The sequence below is a fragment of the Pezoporus occidentalis genome, unplaced genomic scaffold (assembly GCF_034315485.1).
Source record: "Pezoporus occidentalis ecotype Australia unplaced genomic scaffold, CSIRO_AGI_Poc_V1 ctg175, whole genome shotgun sequence".
NCBI classification, from domain to species: domain Eukaryota; kingdom Metazoa; phylum Chordata; class Aves; order Psittaciformes; family Psittacidae; genus Pezoporus; species Pezoporus occidentalis.
In genome coordinates, this window is record NW_026913586.1 from 1,701,925 (window position 1) to 1,713,698 (window position 11,774).

At 48.1% G+C, this 11,774-nt stretch overlaps 1 protein-coding gene across 1 annotated transcript in view; it reads left to right on the top strand.

Annotated features, from left to right (window-relative positions):
• IFT172 (intraflagellar transport 172) overlaps positions 1-11,774 on the top strand; it is a 34,341-nt gene that overhangs the window by 17,149 nt on the left and 5,418 nt on the right. Inside the window, exons 20-40 of the mRNA XM_062614402.1 lie at positions 110-202; positions 532-609; positions 978-1,226; positions 2,890-2,968; positions 3,374-3,494; positions 3,852-3,996; positions 4,071-4,160; positions 4,575-4,672; positions 5,536-5,671; positions 5,751-5,867; positions 6,460-6,602; positions 7,274-7,367; positions 7,623-7,687; positions 7,814-7,994; positions 8,499-8,608; positions 9,031-9,160; positions 9,763-9,861; positions 10,182-10,291; positions 10,797-10,860; positions 11,169-11,255; positions 11,463-11,579. Coding sequence (XP_062470386.1) covers positions 110-202; positions 532-609; positions 978-1,226; positions 2,890-2,968; positions 3,374-3,494; positions 3,852-3,996; positions 4,071-4,160; positions 4,575-4,672; positions 5,536-5,671; positions 5,751-5,867; positions 6,460-6,602; positions 7,274-7,367; positions 7,623-7,687; positions 7,814-7,994; positions 8,499-8,608; positions 9,031-9,160; positions 9,763-9,861; positions 10,182-10,291; positions 10,797-10,860; positions 11,169-11,255; positions 11,463-11,579 — 2,406 coding nt within the window. The remainder of the gene's footprint in view (positions 1-109; positions 203-531; positions 610-977; positions 1,227-2,889; positions 2,969-3,373; positions 3,495-3,851; positions 3,997-4,070; positions 4,161-4,574; positions 4,673-5,535; positions 5,672-5,750; positions 5,868-6,459; positions 6,603-7,273; positions 7,368-7,622; positions 7,688-7,813; positions 7,995-8,498; positions 8,609-9,030; positions 9,161-9,762; positions 9,862-10,181; positions 10,292-10,796; positions 10,861-11,168; positions 11,256-11,462; positions 11,580-11,774) is intronic.

The window sequence follows — 11,774 nt, forward strand, 5'->3', positions numbered from 1 at the left end:
TTTGTTTCTATAATGACACAGACCCCACTTGCAATCACCTCTCTTATATCATTCCAGAGCCCATTCTTTCACTCAGCAAACTGAGTAAGCTAATTGATGTTGTCTGCAGGGTGGGGATGGTACAGACCATTATCTGGTGCGAGCCCGCTTGGCCATGCTAGACAAGAACTACAAGCTGGCAGAGATGATCTTCCTGGAGCAAGTGAGTAAAAGAAACAAGGAGAAGAAAAGGCATCACTTATTTCTGGGCAGGGAGATTTGTGCCCTGGTGTGAAAGACAAAAGGAAGAGATTGTTTATTCCTGGGAGAAGAGTTTTTTTCCTTGAAACGGAAGGAGGTACCTCTTGTTCCAAGGTATAGGATTGCCCTGAGGTGCATGAAAAGGGTAAGGGAGGATGTATATGCTTGTAAAGGAGATGGTACACATTTTCAAGTGTTCTCTGCACACCTGACCCTGCCCTTTATGAGAGCTCAATGGCAATGTGCCTGCTAAATAGAGCCTCCAAGTTGACACTTTACTCTCTGACACAGAATGCCACAGAGGAGGCCATGGACATGTACCAGGAGCTGCACATGTGGGATGAATGCATTGTGGTTGCTGAGGCCAAGGTATGGAATATAGCTGAACTTAAGTCTTCTGGTTGGGAGTCCATTTGAGGTCTGAGTTCTCTCTGCCTGCCCTATCAGGGCCTCACTTCTGCTTGGAGAGGCTCCAAGCAGAAGGGAAAGTTGCACTGTTGTAAGTATGGACCTTGGTGAATAGTGAGGAAAAAAAGCTACTGAAATTGGTTTAGGAGTGTCTGGGGCTTTGAAAAAGAAAGGTGATGCACAAAGGTGAATAACCACAGGGTTGTCGTTGTGGTTTATGCTAACTGGGCAGCAAGAGGTCTGGTGCCATCAGCTAGCTGTTAAGAGCCTGCAGGGTGAGCAAGACATCTTGCCTTGCACACGTCAACCAATGCTGCATTTCTCAACAGGGACACCCAATGCTGGATAAGCTGCGTCGGGATTACTACCAGTGGCTACTGGATACCCAGCAGGAAGAGAAGGCTGGGGAGGTCCAAGAGGGACAGGGAGACTACCTGGCAGCCATCAGCTTATACCTGCGGGCAGGGCTGCCAGCCAAAGCAGCACGGCTGGCCATGAGCAGGGATGAGCTCCTGACCAATGGGGATATCATCAATAGGGTCTCCATGGCACTGATCAGAGGGGAGCTGTATGAACAGGTGAGTGGTCCACCTCACTGGGCTTTCTTCTTAGTGTTATCAAAGCTCTTACCCTGTCCTCTGCATCTGTGAGAGTAGCGGAGGTAATTGTGTTGATAACTGTGAGGAAATCCTAACTGCATCCATTAGATATATATATGGGTGAGGTCTAGAACTAGCTGGGAAGAAGATCGCAACTCATTGGCAACATCAGCTGAGTTCAGTAATAGTCAGGGAGGCCCTTGGGAAAATGGGATAGTCTAAATGGAAAAGCTAAGGAAGAAGAGCAGAGAGGGTTATGAGACAGTCTGACCCTGAATATCACAGAGATTAGAAGCGATTATTCTCTGTGTCTAATAACACAAAAAATGGGTAACCATTTTTTAATCTGTCACATTAGGTGACATTTAAAACAGAAGGATGTTTTTCACACAGCACATAGTCATGTTAATGTAAGGAAGCAGTGCTGAGTCTGACCAATATACAGGTTGGTATCCTGGCTAAGAGAGGCCTCTTGCAGATGCTTAAGGAAGAAAAATGAAGAACAGGGCAGGCAAACACAGGGTGGTGCTTCCCCTAGCGTACTTTCATGGTTTCCATCAGTTTGCAGACTGCAGTGTACCTGAACAAGTTTGGGGTTATGTGTAAGAGCTTTTGATAAATTTTACTTTTGTGAGCTTGTTAAATTACTGTTTGAACCATCTATACTTTTTGTACAGTGTTGTCTATGAGTTACCCAGTTCAGTTATGTGCTGTGTGAAAAAAACCCAAACAAAACAGTTCTTTTTGTTGGCCTATTTTATGTGCCCTGCTTAAACTACATTTCTCCAGTCTCATTTTACCTTGGGAATTTTCTGACCATTTCATTTGACCCAAGAGAATTTTGTGCTTTTTCAAACTTGTTACCTTTTCTTAAGCCTTCAGCTGAAAGAATAACTGTGGAACAAAATGCTGCCATATGGAGGTAGGATCTGTCAAAAGCCATGAAATATGATGATGTGAGGACATCATGACACAAACTCAGGAAGCTTCTACAATACAGATTGTCAGAGATGGATAGATATAATTGAGGAAGGGCTGGTGTACACTTGCTCTGTTCTTACAGTCTTTCTCTAGACATGTGCTTTCACCACCATTCAAATACTGAGGAGAATGAATCTTTGGTCTGCCAGAATGGCCTTTCTTGTATTATATTCTAAATTCTACAAGCTTTGAGCTTCACCTCACCCTGTTGGCCACCACCCTGTTGGCCACCACCCTTTTCCTACGGGGTAAAAACTGCTGCAAGAGATTGAGCTTTCCCCTTCACTACTCATGCCGACAGCTCCACTACAATCATCTGCATAGTGGAGCTCCTACGGGCCAGCATCACAGGGAGGCTGTTGCTGCACCAGCCCCTGTGCAGAGAAGGCAGTTTGACTCAAAAACTTTTATCTTATTAGAAGATGGTGCCCCAGAAAAACCCTTTGGGTATTTCGATCAGCAGAGAGGACAGTATTCTCAGCACATGCAGTTTTTCCTACAAGTTCCCTTTACCATCATGTTCTTGGTTAGTAGGAAAGGCATAGCTAATGGAGAGGTCTGTATGACAGGACTGACAAACTCTGTACATGGGACTGGTAGGGTACATGATGGTGTGGGGAGATAGTGGCTCTGGAAACTGTCAGCTTGTATTTGTCATTAGGCTGGAGACCTGCTCGAGAAGGTTGGGAACTCACGGAAGGCTCTGGAGTGCTATTGCAAGGGCAGTGCTTTCCTGAAAGGTACTGTGCTAAATATGTCCCTCCTGCCATCCATCCCCAGCAGGAGCCTAGGTACTCTGGCCTGATCAACATAAACTATTGCCCTGGAGCCCAGAGATGCCTAGATTCTCTGAAGTTTCCATATATCATCTTATTCAATGTATGTATTTTCACATAGTTGTACCTGCACACACACAGAGTCCCAGAACAGCATCCTGTTCCCAAGGCCTAGATCATGCTGACAGCACCAGCATGGGTCTGTTCCAGTTCTCCACAGGGTCCAGATTGCTGAGTAGCCTGTTGGAGCTGGAGTGGATTAGACAATCACCAATCCCCTCCCACTGTGCCCCATCCAAGCTCCATGTTTGCGTCACAGCTCTGCTTCCTTGCTGGATTCAGCACCACAGCTCTCATGTTCCCTTACAGCAGTGGAGCTGGCTCGCCTGGCGTTTCCTGGAGAAGTTGTGAAGCTGGAGGAGGCCTGGGGAGACCATCTGGTGCAGCAGAAACAGCTGGATGCTGCTATTAACCATTATATTGAAGCCAGGTGGGGGCAGGTGATGGATGTATAACCAGAAGCATGTTATGAATTTGATAGGATCTGCCTAAATCAGCAGAAGGTTTTGCTTGAGTAAGCCCCTCAACCCCGCTTTGCCAATGCCCCTGGTGCTTATTTGCAGTCTCTGCTGGCCCTTATGACACTATGGATACTTTCCTGCATCTCTCCCAAGGTCTTTCAGCCCTGATTACTCTTCCCTGCCCTTAGCTTTGCAAGTTACTCAGATCCTTTTTGCTGCTCTAATCCAGGGAGAAGAATTAAGCAGCAGACCACTTGTGTCTCCTTGGCTTAACTCACCTGGAAGAGATGGCTGCTGGCTGTAAAGAGTTATGTTTTTAATGCTAGGTGCTCAATTAAGGCTATTGAAGCAGCCTTGGGAGCCAGGCAGTGGAAGAAGGCCATCTACATTTTGGACTTGCAGGACAAACAGACAGCAGCCAAATATTACCCCAAAATTGCCCAGCACTATGCAGCTTTACAGGAGTATCAGGTGAGGCCACAGACCACAATTGCTGATGCTCTGTGTGTCACTTAGGACTGCTGAGTATGATCATTTCCCTGCAGGTTGCAGAGGAGCTGTACATCAAAGGAGATCAGACCAAGGATGCCATTGACATGTACACACAGGCTGGGCTCTGGGAACAGGCTCACAAGGTAAAGTCAGAAGTGAAAGCTTCTGGTGATCTCACCCCACTTAGTGAAATGCCTTTCTTTGGGAGGTAGTAGTGCCTTGTGCACCAACACCTGATCAACAAGCACTCTTCCCAAAGGATGAATGCGGGGCCATTCAGTAGTCACCAGGAAATCAGTTCCTGGTATTCACGTCCTGCATGTGCGTTCCTTACTTCAGCAGCCTCATGTGCATGCATCTGTGACACCAAAAGCCCTCTCCAAGGGGGTCAGTCCTGTGTGGTTTGATCACAGTGACAAACAACTACGCATTCTCTGCAGAGCATAGCTGTTTGTAATGGGAAGGAAATTGGTTTCTCCCTTCTTCTTTGCCACCATGTATGAAGAAATTGCTGTGCAATGTGCTGTAGTTTCTCCCATGTGTGTTCCTTTTGGCAGCTGGCAGTCAAGTGTATGAGTCAGGAAGATGTGTCTGTGCTCTATATAACCCAGGCCCAGGAGATGGAGAAGCAGGGCAAGTACAAAGAAGCAGAGAGGTGAGCATCTTCCTTGGTACTAGTCCAAGACTGAGCCCTGAAAAAAATGGCTGAAGTGAGTAGAGTACTCATGGCAGGAGCAGAGTTTGGAATTGGGGTTTGGAAAGGTCAGAGGTACTTTCTCTGCATGTGAAGACCTAGAATTGGTATTTCATAGTTCAAAGGAAAGAAGTCACTGACTCTTAATGTATCTTTGCCCACGATGACAGAAAGGAGATTTGGGTCAGGTGCAGCTGTCTCATGTAGCAGAATAAACATGGCAAGGCTTTTTCCCACTGCAGAGTGCTGCATCTGATCTGTCATGGTCAGCTGAGGATAAGATATGAAAAGTGTAGTGTTTCCCATCCAGGTTACTAATGTTGTCATTTCTAGATTAATAACAACACAGTAAGGTTAGTAGGTACAGGGACAAACACAGGTGTATATCTGATGCCATGGTACCTGATCTCAAGGATGCCCACACATGAAAGGGAGCCGGTGAGATCACATTCGGTTTAATCTTTGGAGTGGCCAAAAGTCAGCTGAGCTGACATTGCCACGTTATCATCCCAACAGGACTGGCAGCCTCATGCTGGAGGCCAAGATGAGAACAGATCACAGAAGCCCAGAGGTTCCCTCCAAGTTAGAGCTCAGGGTGACAAGTACAAACAGAGGGAATAACTTTGCCCTGTTACAGCTGATGGTGGCAAACAGAAGGGTTCTATCTAAGCAATGTTAAGCCTTGTAGCCCACAACAGTCATGCAGCACACCAGTCTTGCCTCTTAGCAGTGTGCCCAGGACCTGGCTCCAGCTGCATAGGATCCAGAAACTGCAGAGAGTGGTCATGTCCTCACTGAGCTATTGAATATGTTTGTGTTTGCAGGCTGTATATCACTGTGAATGAACCTGATTTGGCCATTGCCATGTACAAGAATTGTAAGATGTATCATGAGATGGTTTGCCTAGTAGCCAAGTACCACAAAAACTTACTCAGTGACACCCACTTGCACCTCGGCAAGGTGAGTGCTTCTCATGGTAGGGGATAAATTAGGCCAAGCAGGAACAAAAGTGTCCCTGACTCATTGTCTCTAATTGCAGGAGTTGGAGGCAGAGGGACGCTTACAGGAGGCTGAGTACCACTACCTAGAAGCTAAGGACTGGAAGGCCACAGTAAACATGTACAGAGTGAATGACATGTGGGAAGAAGCTTACAGGGTAACAATCATTTCACCGCTATCCCACTGTAAGGGATCAGGCTTTGACTGCAGGATCCTGGTAGGAACTGCTCTGTCTCTATTGACTGCAAAATTTGAAGACTTGGCATACACTGCCTAGCCTCAGCAAGTGACACAGCACTGGAGGCCCTTGTGCCTGCTGCTTTGCAGCATTGCACCCCAAAAGTAGGGCTTGACCCCTAGCAGCTCTGCAGGACTGCTTTCCTCCAGTTGCTGCTCTGCTGCTAACCACTGCACCATGTTGCATCTCAGAGGTATTGCTCTGCCCATAGCCCCTGCTCAAACACTGCTCCCCTTCAGTGTGGACACAGATTTCCAGGGGTCACTTCTGCTGACCTAACAGTAGAGTGGGCCGTGCTGAGGAGGCAGTAGTGTCTTTTCTACTCTGCCATATAAGCCTTTGTCTCACTCTCCCGTGTTCAGTGGTGGCTACAGGCAGGTTCCTCGGCAGAGATCAGGTGTTTTTGGTGCTCCTCATGATGACAGACATCATGTGAGAGGGGAGTCCTGGCTTGTCCCACTGAAGACAAAATGGATGCGTTAAGCTCTTCTGCTTTCTTTGCTTTGAACAGGTGGCCAAGGCACATGGAGGAGCAAACTCCTATAAGCAAGTGGCCTATATGTGGGCAAAGAGCCTGGGTGGAGAGGCAGCTGTGAAACTCCTCAGTAAATTCGGACTTCTGGAGATGGCCATTGATTATGCAGTAAACAGTGGGTAAGGAGGTCCATCAGCCTAGCACCTCTCTCCCATCTGCCTGACCTGAGAAAAAAGGGGTGGCAGAAGATAACTGTATGTACATGGTAGCTGCAGGTTAGCCATACTTCACACAGATGTTCCCTTTCATTGACGCATTCCACTCTCTGTCCACCTGTTAGTCTCTCAAGTGTCAAGTCAGAGCTGGGCAGGCAAAAGGAGTTTATCTACCCTTTAACCTCAGCAGGGGGGCCTTGAGAGAGCTGCTGCACACAGGAGGAGGTTTTCCTCATGTCACTGTACTCAAGTAACTGCTTGCCAGAAGAGTTGTCTCCCCACTCTGCACCTGGCCAGCCATCCAACTGCACTGCCATTCCCTGCTGCTCTTCCCCAGCTCTCCCACACTGCTAGGCGCTGGGGGAGTCTTTTGACCTTCCCTCAGGTTTGAACCAAAGATCTCTGTCTTGAATAGCAAGTGTGAAGGAGCTGAATTTCCTTAGTGGGGGCTCTAAATGCTCCCATTCTCTAGAGGAATTGGCATTGCCTATTTATTTGGGACCATTTGCATTCCCCTCTCTCCTTTCCCACTGTCTTGTGCTCTACTTGATGTCTTGCTGTTGTTTTGCTGTTGATGAAGGTAAGCACTCACACCACAAAGCCCTGCTGTCACCCCATTTTCTCTTTCATTGCAGGGTCTTTGAATTTGCTTTTGAACTCGCCCGCCTCTCCATGAAGCAGAAGATGCCTGAAATCCACTTAAAATATGCCATGTTCCTAGAAGATGAGGTAATTTTATCCTCTGGAATAGGTGGGAGTTCTGTGGTCACTCAGGTAATTGAACAGTTGTCCTTAAGGGCTGCTGCAGCAGGCATCTTTATGGCTGCAGTCACTGCTTACCCAAAAGGCTCCACAATTACAGCCCCCCAGCTTCCACACATATCTTTGTTTCATAAATCCTCTCTGCCGCATGGTGAGTAGAGGAGGTCATGCGATGGTATCAGGACAGGAAGGTATGCAAATAAATTCCTTCCTCTCTCCTAGGGCAAATTTGAAGAGGCTGAAACAGAATTTATTAAAGCTGGTAAACCCAAGGAGGCAGTGCTGATGTATGTATCGTTCCCCATCCTGGCCTGCTGCATCTCCTCTCATTGTATGATACCAGCCTGATTGCTTCTCTAGCATTGGGCTGCTCCTTGCCATCTGTCTTGTTTCATCTCATGTTGTTTCCCTAGGTTTGTGCATAACCAGAACTGGGATGCTGCACAGCGTGTGGCTGAGGCTTATGACCCAGACAGTGTGGCTGATGTGCTTGTAGGACAGGCACGTTTTGCTTTTGAGCAGGGAGAGTTCCAGAAAGCAGAGGCCTTCCTCCTGCGAGCACAGAGACCTGAGCTGGCTGTAAAGTACTACAAGGTGAGCACAGTCTGCAGCAACATTATTACCTTCCTTGCTTGACAAAAACCCAATTTGGATGGAGGAGTGAAATCCATCTCTCACCTCTCCCTGCCAGCTTAGTAGCCAAAGAGAAACCATTTCAGTGGTTCCTAGTAGAACTTAATTCTGACCTATTCTTAGAAATAGACATTTCACAACACAGCTTAGCTCTGGGAGGAAGTATCCTGCCAGAACATGGATGGCCCTCAGAGGTAGCACAAATACATGCATTTGGAGACTAAGTGCCCATTCCGCAGAGATAGCTAGGGTGGATGAGCACTTTCCTCTGAGGTAGCTTGGGTGAATGGATAGGCATAGGTGTCATTCTGGGGGAGAAAAGGATTGGGTTGTGCTGCTGTGGTTGTTTCTTCCAGTGGGTCCTCTGGCAAGATGATACAAGAGGCTAGATGTGTTATGTGATGCTAGGAGTGGGGGATCCTGGTGAACTGGTGAAAATTTCTCCTCCATGTTCTGCTTATGCAGGAGGCTGGCATGTGGAGCAAGGCCCTGAGGATCTGCAAGGAATACGTGCCTAGTCTGCTAGAAGAGTTACAGGAAGAATGCAGCAGGGAGGCTGTCAAGAAGGGCTCCAAGTAAGGAATGCTGTGGTCAGGCTACAGGGAACAGGGAGTTCTGACATAGCCTGATGGGATCCCTGACATCCCTTTGTTTCCTTCTTGAGGACCCACTTCTTGCTGCATAAGTTTCCTAACATCTTTCCTCCCTGCTCTGGGAGACTCCAGACTTATTCTTGCCATCCAGGGTTTTCCTTGGATGTCTTTTTACCACTTACAGATCTCCAAGGTCTCCTGTACTGCAAATGCATCTCCCCAGGGTCCTTAATCAAGTCTCTGCTCTGCCTTGGCTGTATACATTCCTTGTCACATGCTCAGCTCCCTCTGAGGTCCCTGGCTTACCTCTGCTGTGCACCTTCCAGCCCATGCCCTACACACTGTGTACAGGATCTCTGTGACAGCATCCCAATCTTTCTCACAGTCTGCATTCCTCCCTACAGTGGAACAGAAGGGCTGCTGGATCAGGCACGGGAGTGGGAGCAGGCTGGGGAACATGCCAGGGCAGTGGACTGCTATCTGAAGGTGCGGGATCCCAGCAACAGTGCCCTGATGGAAAAGTGCTTGCTGAAGGTACAGTTAGGAGCTATGGTTCCCTTCATCTGCTCTGTTGTCTCCCGCAATCTCTAGTGCATCCCAGAGATAACTCAGTCACTCCAGGGCACAACAGAGGATCTGCAGGCTCCAGTGACTGCAGGGTTTGAAATCCTTTATGACCATTCTTTTGAGACATTAAGGACTGTGTGCTTATCCTTCACTACACTGACATCCTTGCTCTGGCACCACTTCCAGCAGTGTGCCAGCATCCTTGTGCCCACATCTCTTCACCAAAGAGCTGGGCTTTACAACTTAGCCCTTGGCTAGATGAGCACACTTTCTTCTTCTCATGGTCAGTGTTTACCAGCCTTTGGGATGTGTTCTTGTTCATACTTTCTGCTCGTTCCTTTTATAGGCTTCAACAACAATTACGTCCTTGTCTGATCTTTTCCCATGTGTGAAAACAGCTGGGCTGCACTGCTCTGAGTTGCTGGAGTGTGCTGTCATTTCTTCTCCCCTTACCCCGTAGTTCAAGTGCCTCTAACTTTCAGTCTTTTCGCTAGGACTGAGCTCTTCCCAGCTTCATTCCTTTTTGAACAGCTTCTACGACTTGTGTTACTGACAATTTCTCTTCACAGGCTGCCGAGTTGGCCATTAAGTTCTTGGGTCGGTCACAGAGCATGCAGGTGACACGGACTGTGGCTCCTCAGCTGGTGGCCATGAAGAAATACAGTGAGGTAAGGGATGGCTGCTGCCCCCAGACTACTGATGAAGCATTTGCACAGGAAGGGAGAGCTCTATCCAAGGGAAGGAGGCCAAGTCACATCCTGGGGTAATGGGTGGATGGCTCTATCCAGAGTCAGGCAGAGCAGAGTCTTCAAGGAGGAGGAAGGAGGGAATGAAATCCCAGAATAGTGTGAGATAGGTCTTGGGAGGAGGCAGGAAGCAGAGAAGGGAGGTTATCTGTTGGGAAGAGATTTTCTGTTGTTGCTGTGTGCTGGGCTGCAGGGTGCCATTGGGGATTTCATCTCCCATGAGAGTGTCTCTGGCCCTGCAGGCAGCTGAACTCTACCTCAGCTTAGACCTCGTCCAAGAAGCTATTGATGCCTTCATTGAAGGGGATGAATGGAGCAAAGCCAAGCATGTGGCCAAGGAGTTAGACCCCAGGTATGCCCTGAACTTTTCAAATCATACTTTTCCTGCTTCCTCTCCCAGCCCCAGATGATACCTTGTCCTGTCCTGTCCTGTCCTGCTGCCCTCAGGTTCCCTGAATTCTCCTCACAGTGACCTTCCCAGGCTTGAGGGGGCCTGTTCTCCACAGCTGCTCTTCCCAAACCACTTAACCATCCTGACATCACACATCCCATGGAAATCGTTACCCCTTTTGTCCCATCCCTATCCCTACCTCCCCTTCCCTTGTCATAATCCTATGCATGCACTTCCTTCTGAAAGTCCTGTGATCCCTTTCTCTCCTCACACATTATATTGCAAAGAGTTAGCTAGACCCTTTTTGCCCACTTCTACCTAAGCTCCCAGCAACAGGCCAGAGAGACATGGCACAGCTATAAATCCTCTTTTCCCAGAGTAGACAAAGTTGAATCCAGCATCTGCACTGATGCAAGACACTTACTTACTAATCTTGCTGCCTATTAAGTTTCTTTCTGCCTCGTAGGTCAGAGGAGTATGTGGACCAGCGTTACAAGGAGTATTTAAAGAACCAAGGGAAGGTAGATTCAGTAAGTATTTGGGATGTCTCACAAGCTAGGGATTGATGTCAGGATCTGTCAGGAAAAGCCCTGCAGATCCTCAAGGCCTTTCCAATGGGGTTTTTTGCCTGAATATGCCCACAGGTGAGGAATTTGTATGTGCTTGTGAGTCATGGTTTCTGCATGCCAAATGGGTCGTACTGGCTCTGTGCTTCCATACCATAGAGGGGGAGGGACTATGTGCATGTGACAGAAAGACCCAGGTGGGTTGATGCCTGCCTTGATGCGAGTAGGAAACCTTGCCTGCACAGTGAGCTTATGACTGTTTTCATCCCTAGCTGGTGGGAATAGATGTCATAGCTGCTTTGGATCTGTATGCAGAGCAGGAGCAATGGGAAAAGTGCCTGGAGGTTGCAGCTAAGCAGGTGAGTGCCTCTGTGAGCCCTCGGGGGATGATAAGAGGGGGCCCAAAGCAAAACCAAGTCTGCTGTGCAGTCTGTCTCTGACTACCTGGTCTTGCCGTTTGGGACTCAGGTGTATGGGAATGTGCCCACATCTGAAACTGTCCCCACTGAGTGACAAATGTTCAGTTGATGAATCTTATCCTACTGCTTTCTGTGTATCTTCTCCAGAACTATAAAATCTTGCACAAGTATGTAGCTCTCTATGCAAGCCACCTCATCCGGGAGAGCAGCTGGGACAAAGCCTTGAGCCTGTATGTCCACCATGGAACACCTGCCAACCCACAGGTAATGAAGACAGCATGACATCCCTGTGTGAGTTGCCAGAGCGTGCTCTGATCTGCTATGTGAGTCAGGCTTCCCATCCAGAACTGGGATTGCCAGGTGTTCGACATGTGTAAGCCACTTCAACCCTGCTGTGTGTTCTTCCCAGAAGATCCTCAGCTAGAGGACTAATGGCAATCTCCTGGCATATTCTCCACG